This window comes from Vicugna pacos, chromosome 4 (genome assembly GCF_048564905.1).
Source record: "Vicugna pacos chromosome 4, VicPac4, whole genome shotgun sequence".
Lineage (NCBI taxonomy): Eukaryota > Metazoa > Chordata > Mammalia > Artiodactyla > Camelidae > Vicugna > Vicugna pacos.
In genome coordinates this window covers 7,614,032-7,630,171 of record NC_132990.1, presented here as the reverse complement: position 1 = coordinate 7,630,171, position 16,140 = coordinate 7,614,032, and the positions used below count along the sequence as shown (strand labels likewise).

Below are 16,140 nucleotides of genomic sequence, written 5' to 3'. Positions count from 1 at the left end.
TTAGCACATCTGACATCCTAACTGGGCTTCCTAGTCTGACCATGGAATCAATATCGACAAATAAGCGTTCAGTGCATGATGTCAAACACCCGTTGCTTCCCAGTGGGACACCTGTTTTTTCCATCTCCCCTTGAATTCTGAGGGAGGGGTAGGGGCTGTGCGGATTCAGAGACTCTCCATGAAGTTCTTGGAATTGGTAGTCTTGGCCTCTACAAATGCTGTTTTCTGCTGAATGATAACTTTTAATATCAGTATGACCCGACCACCTGCTATATAGTGTGTCAGGCAGAGTACTAGCTGCGGAAGATACAAAGTTCATCCCAGAAAATACTTGCATTACATTTATTTGACAAGGGACTTATTCAGAATGTACAAAGAACTGTTATAACTTGTTAAGAAGACAAGCACTCAATAAAAAAGGAGATTTCACGAAAGACACGCAAATGGCCAAGATAAGCACATGAGAAGATGTTTGGCATCATTCGCCACCAGGAAAATGCAAATTAAATTAAAACAATACGCTACCACCACACATCCCCTGAAACGGCTAAAGAAGATGGACAACACCACATGCTGGCAAGGATGTGGAGCAGTTAGAACTCGTGTACATTGTTGGTGGGAATGTAAACTAGCACAGCCTGTTTGTAAAATACAAACATACTTGATGGTTTCTTATCAAATTAACATACACAGCCTGTACGACCCAGTAATCCCTCTCCTAGGCATGTTCCCAGGAGGAATGAAAACATACGTGCCCGAGAAGATTGTACGTGAATATTTATAGCAGCTTCATTCATTAATAGCCCCAAGCTGGAAACAACTCAAATGTCCAACAGGCCAATGGGGAAACAAAGTGTGGATTTCCATAAAATAGAAAACTACCCTGGAATAGAAAAGAAAAAACTAACACATGGCACCAACATGAATGTTGAGTCCATTTATATGAAATTCTAGAGCAAGCAGAAGTGATCTACAGTGAGAGGAAGATCCGTGGCTTCTTAGGACTGGGTGGGGGTGGGGGGGTGGGGTGGGGCTGACCTCGCTGGCCAGGAGGGACGCTTTCTAGGTGTGATGGAGATGTTCCGTATCTTGATTGTGGTCGTGGTTACGCAGGTGACACATTTTTCAAAACTCATGTGTACACCACAGTAGACCTTTTTTGTATGTGAATGACACTTCAGCGAAAAGGAATTATGCTAGTAAAAAGAAAGCTCACAAATATCAGACATCAGAGGGGCTCCTTTCGGTTGGCTGTGGTGTGTGCCGGCTCTTCTTTGTTGCTCAGCTCTGACCAGACCGGGGGGATATTAGGAGCACGTGTGGAAGTGGGAGAGTGGTCCTCTCACAGGGCGGTGAGAAGAGGGAAGGTGACTCCTTGGAAGTGTGAGCATGACCCTCCTTCTCTATTCTGACCGTCGAGAGGTGCTGCTCAGGCCAGATAATTCTTCCTCAGGCTGAGGGACTGGCGATAGGAGGCTTGGAAGATTCAGTGAGCTTGGCACAGAAATCTGGCAAACGCACCCACACAATTGAGGTAGCAATTTTCTTTTCCAAACTCTTGAATAATCTATGATTTGGTTCAAAGAACAAGCCAGGCCAACGTTACATTCAAAAGTAGTGGTGCCTTTGTTTTTTTCCTCTTCCACTAACTGGATTTTTAAAGCTCACAGTCAAGACCCAAGGGGTCATGGTAAGTTTTTTTGTTGATTATAAGGCTCCTCTTCTCTTTTTATAATTTCTAAGAACTCCTTTGTTGATATTCTCAATGAGCGTGCATAGAGTGGGTAGAAAAAAAATATTTCAAGTATTTGAGCAGTCCAGTTTTTGGAAAAGCTCATCCTTGTCCCCCACTCTGTTGAGTGCTTTCCATTTAGTTCAATTGGCTTCAAAAATAGGAAAGCTGATTAAGAGACCACGGGGAGGAAGACAACATAAAGTGCTTGAGATTCCTCTTTCCTTTTTCTGGGGATCTGCGGGAAGGGGATACACAGATGTGGCCATGTAGGTTTTATAATAAGAGGAAAAAGAGGCTAAGATGATTCCACTTTGCCTTTGCCCATAAATGCACAAGATTATGTGATGGAGAGAGCTGTACTGACTGCACTGGGAAATTAACAATCCATTTTACTGTTCTCCTTGTGTAGGAGCAGAGATGCCCCGTGTACAAGGACAGTCCCTGTAGCACTATTTCTAATTGGTAACAATCTTCATCAGCAAGGGGCTGGTTAAAATAAATTGTGATGTGCTCATACTGTGTCACAGGCGTGGGTATGGAGAGGCATCCGAGATATGTTATCAAATACAAAGAGCAATGCTAAGAACAGTGAGCAAAATATGGAACAGAGAGAGGAGCTGAATGGCAGGGAAATGGGGAGGATGACTTACCTTTCCCTTTACACCTTTTTGTAACTTTTAAATTCTGTACTGTGGTATGTTTTATGTGTAAACAAAGAAAGAAACATGTAAAGTATTATCTTTAAGAAAGAGAAATGATGGAGTGATAAAGAGCTCATTCTAGGGACAATGTGCTACATACACATTCTGACCTCTTGGATGGAGGTCCCCGGTGGGCATAATTCAATGGATAAGGCTGGGGTTTTGCCTCAGGGACCCAGATCTTATGCTTCAGTCACGTGGTACCTTTTCCAGGAGATGTTGGGACACCACCACCACTCCTTAGTTGGTAAACAGAAATTGTAGGAACTCATCCCCATTTGGTTGATTGGAAATAGGAAATTGGGAGAAACAAAATGTTTCCCCTTTGTGACTCAACAGTAGCAGAAGCCGTTGAGCTCATACCTCCGAATATCCTCTGTGGTTCTGCCGCTGGCTGGGCTCACTCCCAACCCAAATCAGCTCCACTGTTCTGTTTCTATCCTCTTGATAACCTGTTCACAAACCTGCTTAGCACAGCCAGAACCGAGCGCTTGCTTTGCTTATTAACAAAACTGCTTTCTCCTGGCAACTGGCAGTTAGGGGTGGAAAACATTTCACTTAATTTAGCCTATTCTTTGCTGTTGGCAGAGAAGCAAGCTGGTTTGTGGTGGCATCCAAACAATGAGGACATTTGGCCAAGCTCCACTGCGTGGTCAGTGGAAGAATGAACATTTGAGAAAGAGGAGACCTGCAGAGCTGCTGTTCATATCAAATGTGTGGGTTGAAATGCCCCTGACCATAAAATTCAAGTCAGTACTCCCCTGGAGTAAGCTGTTATATTTGTGTAATATGTGGGAGTAAATTTGCGTTGTTTGGTGTTGGGGAGGCTGGGAGAGATGGTGGTGTTCAGACGTGAGCAGTCTGTTAGAACCTTGGACAGCATGCTTTTCCTCGCCTTTACTTTTAAAGCCGAATATGTGCATAGGACATTAATTCCAAATGGATTGTTTCAGTGAGTAATAGTGGTCATTGAAAATGTCCACCATTTCGCTAAAAGTTACCATGTGTGACAATTGTGTTCTTCAGGAAGGTGAAAGTTGGAGACTCAGCTGTAATTATGGCCTAAATAATGGCCTCACCTGAATTCCCTCCTCCCATCCAAGGCCAAGCAGACATGAGCATCTCCTTGCAGGCTATTGACCTGAAACCCTGATGTTTTAATTACAGGGTGTTTGTCTAAAAGGCCCAGAGGTTGTCTTCCTCCCTCATTCACTTGGAGAGTAGCCATTGTGTCTCACTGTTTCTTTAGGATGTTGGGGCACTATGTGGCACTTAGGCATTCTCTCAGAGTTCAGAGAATTCCTCCAATAGGAAGGAAGAGTCCTCCATGACGAGGCCTCATCCCTTATCCAACACTGTGGCCTCAGGACATAGCACAGTGCTCCCAGAAGACATTTTGTAAATACCTGTTGACTGATTGGTTCCAATCCCAGCTCATATGACTCTGGGTTTGTATCCACAGTGCTCAAAAATAAATAATCACAGTGGTAAGGATTAGCTGTCTTTCTCTACACACACACACACACGATTAACTCAACATAACCGAAAGTTACAGGGCACTATGTACATTATGAGCTCCATGAGACCAGGGACTTGGGGTCTGTTTTCTTCCCTGATGTACCCCCAAGTGCCTGGCATGGTCCTGGCACACAGAGGCTATTGATAGGATGTATGTATGTGATGCAGAATTGTATTGGGAACAAAATGTACTCACCGACATATATTGCTGCACGCCATTCACAAATTTGGGTCCAGCCTCTTGCCTTAAATGGATCAATTTTGAGAGGTGCTGATAAGCCACAAATTCATTGAAGAATGTCTTATATCCTATGAGTTTGGCAACCATAAAGCTGTCTTGCCAGTCTACTCCCATCATGAAGGAAAAGGGCATGAAGATGTAGGAGCATATTATCTACAAAAACCCAAAATGGATACTTTATTAAGTAGTGCTTTGCTCCCGGTTTTCAGCCTCATGCTCACGACCAGGTTGTTCCCACCCGCTCTATGCCTCCTGTAGGCACAGAAATCCCTTCACAGTCTCTGGCTCATCCATTAGGAGTCAAGGTTGAAACCGAGTCATTTGAAGTAGCCTGAATTTTGGGGGTCAGGAGAGGATGACTCTGCACTGGGGGAAGGAAGGATGACAGGTCACAACAAAAGGGGGGTGGGAACATGAGGGTCTCGTGGTCAGTTTGTACATTGTTGAGGGGTGCATTATAGGAAAGATTTGCTATTCACAAATCTATTTTCTTTTTAATCAAAGATTGGCAGGAACAAAGTGGAGGAGAAACATGATAGAATTATACCTCAAAACTCAGTTGTGGGTAGTCAAACATGTTTCCAAACCAGGACAGGGCTGAATTCACAAAGGACAGCAGGGCCAGGAAGGCAATCAGGTTCACAGCGATGTTCGCCACCAGGGCAATGGATGAGGATGCTCCCTGCGTTGCGGCTTCTAGGAGATTCCTTGAATCACTTTATCAAAAAATAGCAGTTCCGGAATTACCACGGGGTTGTCGGCGGATGAACATCACAGGTGTGGAAATGGCACAATCTGAGCTCAGTCGAATGGAGAGACCCACGCCCTGGCCGAGATACCCGAATTCCATGGACTCATGAAGGGGGATTTATTCTTCTTAAGTGTAGGTGATGAGCATGCGAGTGTCTAAATGTTATACTACTCTTTTAATTTGGGGGCGTTTATAGTAAAAAAAAAATGGGAAAGGATAAAAATATTACAGGTTTTAACAGTTATATTTCATTGAAAGTAGCTTCCAGAGAATATTTGTAAAATATTCACTGTATAAGAACAATTCAAGCAAAGCCTGTGTATCCATCACCTCATTTAGGAAATGGAATATCACCTCAACACTGAGCACCCCCTCCTTGACCTCACCTTCTGTCAAGTCTCAGAGGTACTTGGCCCACTAGAATTTGCTTTATGATTCCCTTTTCAATTTTTTTCTCCCTAAATAATATATTGTGTAGGTTTACACATTTGCTAACTTTGTAAGTGAAATCCACATATTTCATAAATATCCTTTGGCAACTTGCTTTTTTAACTCATGGTTATGACTCTCTCAGCGTACAAACAAGGGATGAATATCAGAAACATGTTTGATGAATTCTGTTATTTAATGACATACTTTTGAATATCCTAAATCCTTTAGTATTTTTTTTACACCCTCCCATTTTTTTTCTTTCTTTTGAATGGGGCAAAAGGTAAATGAACCTAAGAGGAGTTAGAAATACCTACATCACATCTTATCTTCCCTATTAAATAAGAAACTTCCCGAGATGGTGATCCTGTGGCTTTCTAACAGCCTAAAATCTAGCTCAATGAACCCTGTGCTATATTTAAGATTAAATGTCTATGAGACTGAAAATAACATAATATTGCAATCCAACTATACTTCAATCTAAAAATAATTAATTAAATGAAATATCTACACTGAACAGTCAAGGCAATGTATTGACACTCAGGTATTGGTGTTTAGAAAGGTTTTTCTTGAGTTTTGAAACAAGATATTGAGGGGCTAAATAGTTCCTGGAAATTAAATTCCCTTTAATTCACCATGTTCTCTGATTATCAAATTTTTGCTGCAGTTTGAATTTGGACTGGAGCAACCCCCCACCCGCCAACCTTCTGCTCCTGTAGTCATTAACTATTAACTGGGTGAGTGTGTCCCACTTACCCACTTTCCATTTTCATGGCATTCTTGAGGGTTATTTTAGGTGTTTCTGTCTCGGGCCAAAAAAGTTTAGAAATAGCCAACGCCGCAGGTGCTGACATGACGGACGCAGTTAACAAGTGAGAGGATGAAACCTGTGATTTCAGGACAAAGAAGGCCAGCTTAGGGTTAGATTTCTCTTGTGTTCAGAATGAATGGCCCAAATGCCTTACAAGGGAGACGATGGGTAGGCACCGATTCTGTGCCAGAAATCAATGTTTATTTGGAGGCTTGGAAGAGTTCAGTGAACCAAGAGTCAGGCATCACTTTGAGAGAAGGGAGGCATTTGTGTGAATTGATCACATCCTTGGAGAAGCACAAAACCCGAATCTGACCATTTCAGAGGGGAATCAATCCTGTATTGTGGTAACTTACAAAGACGTTTCCTCAACCTTTCTGTTGTCCTTTCAAATATTCAAATAGTCCCCAAAGCTCATGTTTCATTACATCATCAATTTAGATAGTGGATTTCTGGGGGCGCAGGCTGGGTACACCCCTTTCCATTTTCCTTTTGCTCTCCTGAAGTCCTCTGTGCCTTTATGTGACTAATACTCGTTTATCCAGAGTCCCTTTAATCTGTTTAAGCTGTTTCTGTTTTCCTCATTGCAGGTCTACTTAAACTCGTTCCCCTTCCCTCCTCACATCCTTATTTTGTTTCTGGATTCTCTTCCCTACATTTTCAGAATTCTAGAATCCACGTCTTCCTCCCCATTCCCATTGCACCCAGGACATTTTTGCAGGCGGCGTTCCTACAGTGGGCAGCGTGGCTCGTCTGGGGAGACAGCCAAGCTGCTGTTCCTGAAGGCTCCTTCCTCCTTTCCCTCTTCCCTCTTCCTGCTCATCGGCTCTTTGAGGTTCGGGTGAAGTCCTGGAATGAAACTGGCCTATCTTGTAAGAACTCCTAGTCACCTGGACCACACAGCTGCTGAGCTACTCTGTTTCTCCACGGGGGGTTACCTCTACGTGTGCTTGGGGCACACGCACCAGTTATCATAACGTTCTTCAGCCCCATTCCTTAGACCACCCGCTCTCAAACTGGGCTGTACGTTGGAATCTGAGGACTAAAAAAAAACTTAGTAATGCCTGGGTCTCATTCCAAGAGATTCTGTTTGAATTACTCTGGGGTACGAGCCTGGGCATCAGGGCTTCTAAAAGCTCCCAGGTGATTCGAATGTGTGGGAAGGTTTGAGAGCACTGCTGCAAGCCAGAAGTCAGAAAACATTTTCTGTAAAGGGCCAGAGAGGACATATTTTTGACTTTTTTGGGGCACAACTACCTCAACTGTGTCATGAAAGCTGCTATAGGGAAATTAATAGGAATAGCTAGTTTCCAATAAAACTGTAGTTACCTTCTAGATGTGGCCCGCAGGCCACAGTTTGCTGACCCCCAGCCTAGACTCTCTTTACTAGTGTTAGTAATAGTTATTTTATTATTATTTTTTTTGCATATTTACATTTTCAGCCAAGGTAACCTCATAATATGATTTCATTCTGCTGTGGTTGGATACAGTTCACATTTAGGTGGCAGGGATATGACAGTGAAGCATCGTAGCTCCTTGGGGTCACTCCATACAAATGTCACAGGAACTGTGACCAACTATATAGCAAAAAGGACACTCTTTTGGCCTCCTTATCTGGCAGCAATGGTAAAGGGAAAACAGAAGTAACGATAGCAAAGAAAGAAGAGGTTGGACTTTCCCATAAATTCATCTGCAACGTTCTTACCCCAAAAGAGATGTATGCACCCAGGACGCTCCCAGCAATGGTAGAGAACCCAGCGGTCATGATCGCATGAAGTTCAGACTTGGTGACGTGTGGTAAATACGGTCGGACCAGCAGTGGAGACTCTGTCTGGAAGCAATGACCAGATTAAAAGCTTCCTTAGGAAGCGATGCCAGTCTGCTCAAAATTCCACTCTCTACAGCAGTACTTCTAAGAGTGGACCTCAGACCAGCTCCATCAGCATGACTGGGGACTTTCAGTCAGACACGCAAATTCTCAGATTTACTGAGTCAGAAACTCTGGGGATGGGTCCAGCAGTGGTGTTCTCATAAGCCCTCTGGTGGTGCTGATGTGTGCTCATGTTTGAGAACCCACACCCCCAACGTCTGGGTCATTTGGACTTTAGGTCAGTGTGCATACAGAATCGTGTGTGAAGTTTGCAAGGCTGATTCACATAAGGCCCCCGCCTAGCCTAGGACTGGACTGTGATGGCTTGATACTCTTTTCAAAGGTTGGAATGCCATTGGCCAAGTTACTCTGTCCAGTGGCCTGGCCTTGGGGGCTGTGGTTCCCCAGCCTCTGTGGCTTCCCATCTCCCAGCTTCATCTCAACAGACCCTAAGTTTCTTTGCTGACACCATAGGGAAACAGAGACACAGGTGTGAAAAAAGACCAGCAACAACAAGGACAGGTGCCCACAGGCCGTTTCCTAACTGAGAATCAGAGCCCCCTCTCCTCCCCTTGTGGGGAAAGGAAAAGGTTGGAGCATGGTTGTAAAGGCTTGAGTCCCATTAAGGAGGGCAGGCAGCCTGCAGCATGGGGCTCTCCATAAATAGTAGCTGTACTTTTAGCATATTAAGTATCAAATTGAGCACCACAGAAGCATGTGTGCAATTTTACAATTTTCTCCTCATTATTTCTAATTGTTTTATAAGATTGCCTGTGTTGAGCTTCAATTTATGGACTAAATAGAAACTCAGTACATGAGCCCTCTTACCCTGCAGGTAGGAGTAATCAACTCAAGACGGTGCCCTAATTAGTCCTGAGAGATTTTATGACTATAATTATAACAATTTCAACTCCTAAGGAAAGAAGTAGGGGCCTCCCTCTAAAGACTCTGCTCCAGGCTAGAAGGCTGGGTTTAGCAATAAGAAGGCTCAGCCTGCCTGGAGCAGTTGTAAGCCTAGGATAGGGGGCCACATGTTTTTCCAGGCGACTTGAGTTTTGCTTCAAATTCAATTTTCCTTGAGCAGCCATGCTAGCAAGTATTCATGCTCGGTTCCCTTGGTGTGTGATTCTGTGCTGCCTGAAGCTGTACATCCTGAGTGATGAGGATGTCAGGAATGCTGCCATTCTGAGGGACACCCCTTGGCAACTTATTTCTTCGCTTAAATGGGCTTCAGGCAAAAGAGCATTTATTCCTGCCATGGGTGAGGAAGGTGAAAATGCTTTTGCTCATCAACATTTTTCTTCAGGCTCAGCAGAGATTTTGGCCAGTTCAGATAAGTTGAGAATGAGCTTAAGTATTTACGCGGCTGCTTGGTTGTTGGTGGAAAGCCTTTCTTGGTCTCTTTGCCACAAGTGTTACACTGCAGAATATGAAGCTGCCCGTTTCATGTCTGCAGCTTAAAACAAATGGGGAACTCCATTTGAGTGATGAGCTGCTGGCCCCTGCTAGCCAGAAACCTCAACAATTCAGTTAATTCAGAAAAGACTGGTTGAGAAGTTGTGTATGAGAAGCCCTATGCTTTGATAAAATGATTCAGTCTCTCGTCCTCTCCGTAAACTTCTAAAAACCTAAATTCCACATTAGTGCACGGAGACTCTTGGAAGGGCTCTCTCTCTCTCTCCTCGGAATCTGGATGTTGTCAATATTGAGCGTTCCTTATTTTGACATCCTCCACTCCTACACTAAAGGAAATACTCTTTCTGGAAAGAGTATCCATTTAGCAGTTTGTTTTGTTTTTTGCTATGACTACTTACCTGCCCGACAAATATATTGCCAGAAGCAACTACAGATTCAACAGGAGATGTTCCCATAGTCACTAGCATTATCCATCCAACCTAAAAGGCAAAAAGGGACAAAGTCAGTGAAGAGCTATTGGTGTACATGGAACTTCAAAGTAGGGATAAAAATCTTTAAACTGAAGGAAAATACGGAGTTCTTCACCAGTTGTACTTAACTGGAGTATACCTCATATAGTTCATAGAGCAGGTCGATCAAATGCTCCTATTGGAGTGGTAAGTCTGAGTCTTTGTGTAGGTACTTTGAATGCTATACAAATGAATGTCTATTGAAATGTCTATTTCATACAAGTAATGTCTATTGAATGTCTACTGTATACAAGTAACAAGTTATAATTATTGCTAATGGTCAGGACAATCTCCATTGCATTCCAGGCCCTTGTTCCCAGTAATGCGTTTAATCCCCACAATAACACTTTAAGGGAGGTCCTATGATTAGGCCCATTTTATAGAAGAGGAAACCAAGGCACAGAACAGTTTCATTGTTTTGTCAAAGATTGCCCAGCTAATAAACCCTGGATAAATGGCATTCAAGACTTCGTCCCTGAAATAATCAGCTCTAAACTTGTCACCCACTCCCTTCCAGTCCCGGTACCTTTCTAACGATCCACTGCATCAGTCCGAGGTAGTACAACATGGACATCACAGTGCTGAAAAAAACCACGATGGGCAGGACCTGGAGGTGGGAGGCAAGAGCGACCATGGGTTAACGTCAGCCCCAGCAGTATCAGGAGTAGGTTTCAGATCAGTGTCCCTCTTCCTGCCTCCTTCCCCACCCTGAAATGTTACGAAGATACTAGAAACTCCTCTTGAAGTAAGCAACACTTTTATCAGGCAACTTCCTCGTGTGCAGTCTCTTATTTTAATTTGTTATGGATAAGCTTGAGTACATTTCATAGGAAACGTGACTTTTAAAAAAAATCCTGCTATGATAAACTTTTCTTTAGAGAAGGGATGAAGTTTTGGGGAAATTTGTAATAATTAGATCTGGAAGCTGAAGTCCACAGGCAGATATTCTTGTTCTGATATTGAACAGACATGGGCTTCACTACTTTTTAGCAGAGTAACCTGGGTCAAGATTAAGTGTGATTAACCTCAGTTCCTTACTCATGGTAATTACACGGTAGGTGCTTAAACAGTGCTTCCTAGGGAGCAAGCATTCATGCATTTAGCTTTCAGAATAATAACTGTTTTACTTACAGATTTTTGAAGCACTCTATATAAAGATTAGACTTTGGAAACTAGTTTACTTCTGTGTTAATAAAGGTTGCCTTTTCCTAGATTCTGTTTTCCTGATGCTCTTTGGATGCCTTCAGTGCAGCCTGTGTGTCTGCAGGGAGCAGTTTCTGCCCTGCAGAGACCAACCAGGGCTGTGGTCTGGGGCGCTCCTGACCCCCAGCCCATTGTTCCCCTTCCTCTCTGCTCCCAGCTAAACAGCCGGGGACAAGCTGCCACCAGAGACACAGAATGACCAAGGACAATTTGTACAGGATCTAATTTAGAAAAAAAAAAATCCATTAATAATACATATTAAAAGACTCTGTGCTATTATTCAGAGCTTGCTCACTTATGTGCTTTTATTGGCTTTAATGGGCAGGCAATGCCTTCCCAAAATCTCCAGGGAGTTAAAGGGGCTCATCCTGCCAATGTTCCCACAGGGAATCTCCTTTGGTAGAAAGCATGGCAGCTACAGCCCCGAGGGAGAGGGCGGGGCTGGGTGGGGAGGCCTAAAGACACTGGTGCAGTCTGGGCAGCAAATTCCTCCATCTTTGTGATTTTATTTTTTCTAATTCTGGATCCAGTTCATGACAGATGCATATTTGTATCTCAGTTTGTAAACCCTTGATCTTTCAGAGATGGCTTAGTTATCTCGGCACCAAAGTATCAAGTCAGCAGTTTAAAAAAAGATTCAGCACAGCATTTGGCCCAACTGATGCCGAGGTAATCTGGAGGTGTATCTGGAGTCCCTGAGTGAGAAAACAATTGAGAAGTGTAGGAACAATAACATAGCACAAGAAAAAGAAATCTGAAGAAAAAAAACCAAATGCGTCTTTCTGACTCATCGACAAGTATTTATAGGGACTTCCCAGAGGAAGGTGAGCTTCTGGGGGGTCTTGGGAGGACCTGGGCATGTGGCCAAGTTGCCTTTCCCCTGGGAAATAGCATCCGTCCTTTGGTTGGGAGGTGCCCAGCCGGCAGGCCTGCCTGGGCGAAGGCTGTGCAGAAGGAAAGAGGGGAAAGGTTTAGCACGTGGTTGGCTCTGAAAGAACAGAGGCTGATGTGGGTGACCAGCTGTTCCGGAGGGTCTGGGATGAAGGCGTTTCCTGGGTACAGCGCTGTCACTGATTCTGGACTGGGAAGACATTGACGGCCACATGCCTCTTCTTTGCCGGATACCTAATGTCCCTTCTCCTGACATCTCAGATACTGTTACCCCTTATGATCTTACATAAGTATCTCAACAAATGCTACAAGACCTCCAGGAGCGCAGGCATCCCTTGTTTCATTTTGCTCCGCTTTGTTGCCCTTCTTGGATATTGTGTTTCTTACAGATTGAAGGATTGTGGCAACTGTTTGTTGAGCAAGTCTATCGGCGCGGTTTTTCCAACAGCATTTGCTCACTTTGTGCCTCTGTCACTGGTAGTTCGCACAATATTTCAGACTTTCTCACTATTACTCTATCTGTTATGGTGATCTGTGATCAGTGATCTTTGATGTTACTATTGTAATTGTTTTTGGCATTTTTTAGCAATAAAGTATTTTTTAATTTAGTACTTTTTTCAGACATAATGCTATTGCACACTTAATAGACTACAGTAGAGTGTACACATAACTTTTTTTTTCTTTTTTTTTTAAACATAACTTTTATATGTGCTGGGAAACCAAAAAGTTTCTGTGACTTGCTTTATTGCCATATCCACTTGATCATGGTGGTCTGGAACCAAATCTGCAATATCTCTGAAGTATGTCTGTGTTTCAGTATTTCTGACTTCCTCTAGATGTTTCACTTAATGCTACAGTAACAAAATAAAATGTTTTCAGTCCACTGACTTCAGATAAATTGTAAAGGAGAAGGGACGGTGACGTGCTGTGCCCCTGTGACAGGCCTGGCAGGTGTATGCCTGGTTTCTGGTCAGTTAGCTTCTATCTGAATATCTACAAAGAGAGAAGTTATTGAAAAGGAAGTCCCTTTGTAGAAAAAAAAGTTTGGCTTTACCTTAAATGCAAAAAAGTGGTCTGTATATTTCTCACCAAAGACGAACGAAGCACCAGCATCACTATACGCCAAGAATGTCTGAGTTAAAGGAAGGAAAAGAGCAGATCATTACAAGCACTGAAGTGGTGGTTACCATCCACAGGAGCTACCAGGCTCTGCAGAGGGTGGGGACCCAGAAAACTGGTTGGACAGACTTGGAGAGTTAATTTTCTCAACTTTCCCCCTGCAGTGGATGGCATGAAAGTGTATTTTGGAACTATAACGACATACAGATTTCCTGGCAGTTCTGACACTCAGTCTGACTCTAGGATGCTGAAGAGTAAGCCAGGTGTGGTAATTTGCTCCAGGAGCCATAAATGGTACACGGGTGGTACTAGGTACCACTGAATGCAAAGAAGTCCTATTTCACTGGGGAAACATCTTAGAAGAGAGACACCCTGAGGCAGGATGGGATAGGCAAGTGATATGGTAGATGATCTGGGTAAGGGACAATGGAATATTAATAAACTAGGCAGATTAACATATTCTACATAAACAAAATTATTTGTCTAACTCATGCTATGGAATTAAAACATGGGTCAACTCATGCTGATAGATAAATCTTTCTGGCGTGTCTTGAGGGTTATAGTCAAATGTCAAAAACACTGTAAAAACAACGTGTTCTTCTGAACCATACTTACCTGAACTTGTTTGCCCAACCAATCAAAAGCCATAAATCCAGGTTTAGTCCTTAGGATCAAAAGCCCAAGAAGAAACTGTATCCCAATTCCCCAAAAGACAGGCCTCCAGTAAACCTACACAGAAAGATGAAGACATAGATCTTATTAGAAAATGAACACTGACCTCAGCGTAAATGCCCAGAGGATCACTGTGTATTTTGGAAGTCTCTCAGACGTGGCCTGTGACCCACCTTCTTTTGAAGGCCAAAGCAATTGTGAGCAGAGAATCCCTCGATAGAATCATACCTAAAAATCTCAGGGTTGTAGTCCCTCTTCTTAAACTTGAATTTAAGGCAACAGTCCCGGGAGCATAGGTAACCATTTCGTCATGATAAAATCACTTAGACACAAAGCATAGTCTTAGGAGGGCCATGAAAGGAGGAAGGATCTGCCCCTCCCAGTTATGCTGTAAATATTAGATACATATAATCATTTCCCCCATCTGGAAAATGGAAAAGCAGAACATAACTTCTCTGCGTGCCCAAGGTTTGTTGATCTGACAATTTGTAAGTGAATTAAGTGAAATTCCACCCTTTTGAGGGGCTCTCATTTTACTGTAAGAGGAACCAATTAACTCTAACGCAGACTCGGGGTGTGCAGCAGTAATGGACCATCATCTGCTTTTGTTTTCGGTGCAGAGGTAAGTGGCCTGCAAAGAGCTATGGGATTGGAGGCACGGAAAACAGTGTGGCCGTTCACTTGAACAGGGCAAAGACTTCGGATAATATTAGGTGGTTTTGGTCTTCACTTAATGCTCTTTTCTTGGGTCAACCTTTTAGCCAGTAAAGTCTTTCAGAGTTTGCCATCATGAATCCTGTGTGAAAGCTTCACTGTCTCTGAATTCTTGCCCATGTAATGGGTTACAGGCTGACAGAACAAGGATGAGGATTGAGTTCAGTGGGGATGGAACTGCGTAAGGACAAATTTTTGGAGTAAAATAGCCTTAATGGCAAATAGCAGTTTGATAAACTGCAGAATCCAGTGGTAGAATATTAGATTATTTGCTGGTCTGCGGAAATCTGGATCAAAATGGATGTGTTTTCTTTATACATACATTTGATGGGGAAGGTGGGCTACATTAGTAGAAATTGTATCTGACAGGCGAGAATATTTCACTGGTTGAGCAACTGGAAAATTACTGAGACTGAAAAACGAGAGATTAACAGGACTATTCCCGTTCAGCATGAAGGGCACTCTTGCCATTAAAATATCACAGCAAGGTAAGAAAAATATTGAATAACAGTTCAATTGTCTCATACTCATTATTTTGAGCAATTTACACATGAGGGAAAAAATAGGGAAAAAACCAAAAAAAAAAAAAAAAGGATCGATCTCACACTCACTCTGGTTGGGTGCTTAGAAAACAGAAATGTCAGGATAGTGTACATGACAAGCCCTCCGAAGGACACGAGCTGCCGTTGGCCCAGTTTGGCGGTGTCCAGGATCAGCCAGAGCAGAACTGCCAGGGTCAGGGAGCCCCAGGTCACCCTGCAGGAACCAGAAGGGAGGCTTCGGCATCATTTGTGGTGTTAGCTTGAAAACCTTAATCAGGCTTCAAACAAACGGACAAAAAATACTGCGTAACACACCCTGGCACCGGGAAATGATGCTTCCAGAAACTGCAACAAACTCTCTTTGGTTGTTGTGGCTACTATAAAGGCAAACAGTCAAGAAATTAAGCAATGTGTCCCCTCCCTCCACAACTCTTGGGCCCTTTGCCGGTTCAAGGATATTTAAAGAGGCTGGAGAGGAGAAAGGATGTTTGGAGAGGAAGTCTGGTGGTTTCTTTGTGAGAGCTACTGGGACTCCTCACCTCCGTTTTGGGAGACGGGTGAAGTGTTACCTTCTTCCCTTTAAGGAGAAACTTGAAATGTGTCTTCTGCATTGGGGGACCTCACCCAGGCCTCAGAGAGCTAAGTCAGACTGTAGATTGGGTTCTGAGTCCCTGGGGATCTAGTGGGCATGACAGGGCTGACTCACTTGGTGGCAGCGCCAGAGAGGATGCTCTGCTGGGATTGCACAACCCCGGTTTATTAGGCCAACAATGTGTAAACTTTCCTGGTGGATCCCATGTGGGCCATGCTTGGGAGAATTGGTCCTGAGTCCTACCTACCCCATAGGGCCACCTAGAGATCAAGGAGATACCACAGAGAGAGGCTGAAATTAAAACCGTGGCTATTCACCTGCAGGACGTGGGGTCCTACAAGGGAGAGTTGGCTTTAACAGCTCATAGACTCTTCCTCCCAAGGAGGCTGGCTTCACGCTCAAAGCAGAAAGTCACCTTTCTAAGCC

At 43.5% G+C, this 16,140-nt stretch overlaps 1 protein-coding gene across 1 annotated transcript in view; it reads right to left on the bottom strand.

The window, feature by feature from the left end:
• The window catches only part of SLC28A3 (solute carrier family 28 member 3), a 46,502-nt gene that overhangs the window by 3,069 nt on the left and 27,293 nt on the right, over positions 1-16,140 (bottom strand). Inside the window, exons 6-14 of the mRNA XM_006209244.3 lie at positions 15,192-15,336; positions 13,810-13,923; positions 13,130-13,207; positions 10,508-10,588; positions 9,871-9,951; positions 7,892-8,017; positions 6,132-6,262; positions 4,743-4,911; positions 4,151-4,348 (exon numbers count right to left, since the gene is read on the bottom strand). Coding sequence (XP_006209306.2) covers positions 4,151-4,348; positions 4,743-4,911; positions 6,132-6,262; positions 7,892-8,017; positions 9,871-9,951; positions 10,508-10,588; positions 13,130-13,207; positions 13,810-13,923; positions 15,192-15,336 — 1,123 coding nt within the window. The remainder of the gene's footprint in view (positions 1-4,150; positions 4,349-4,742; positions 4,912-6,131; positions 6,263-7,891; positions 8,018-9,870; positions 9,952-10,507; positions 10,589-13,129; positions 13,208-13,809; positions 13,924-15,191; positions 15,337-16,140) is intronic.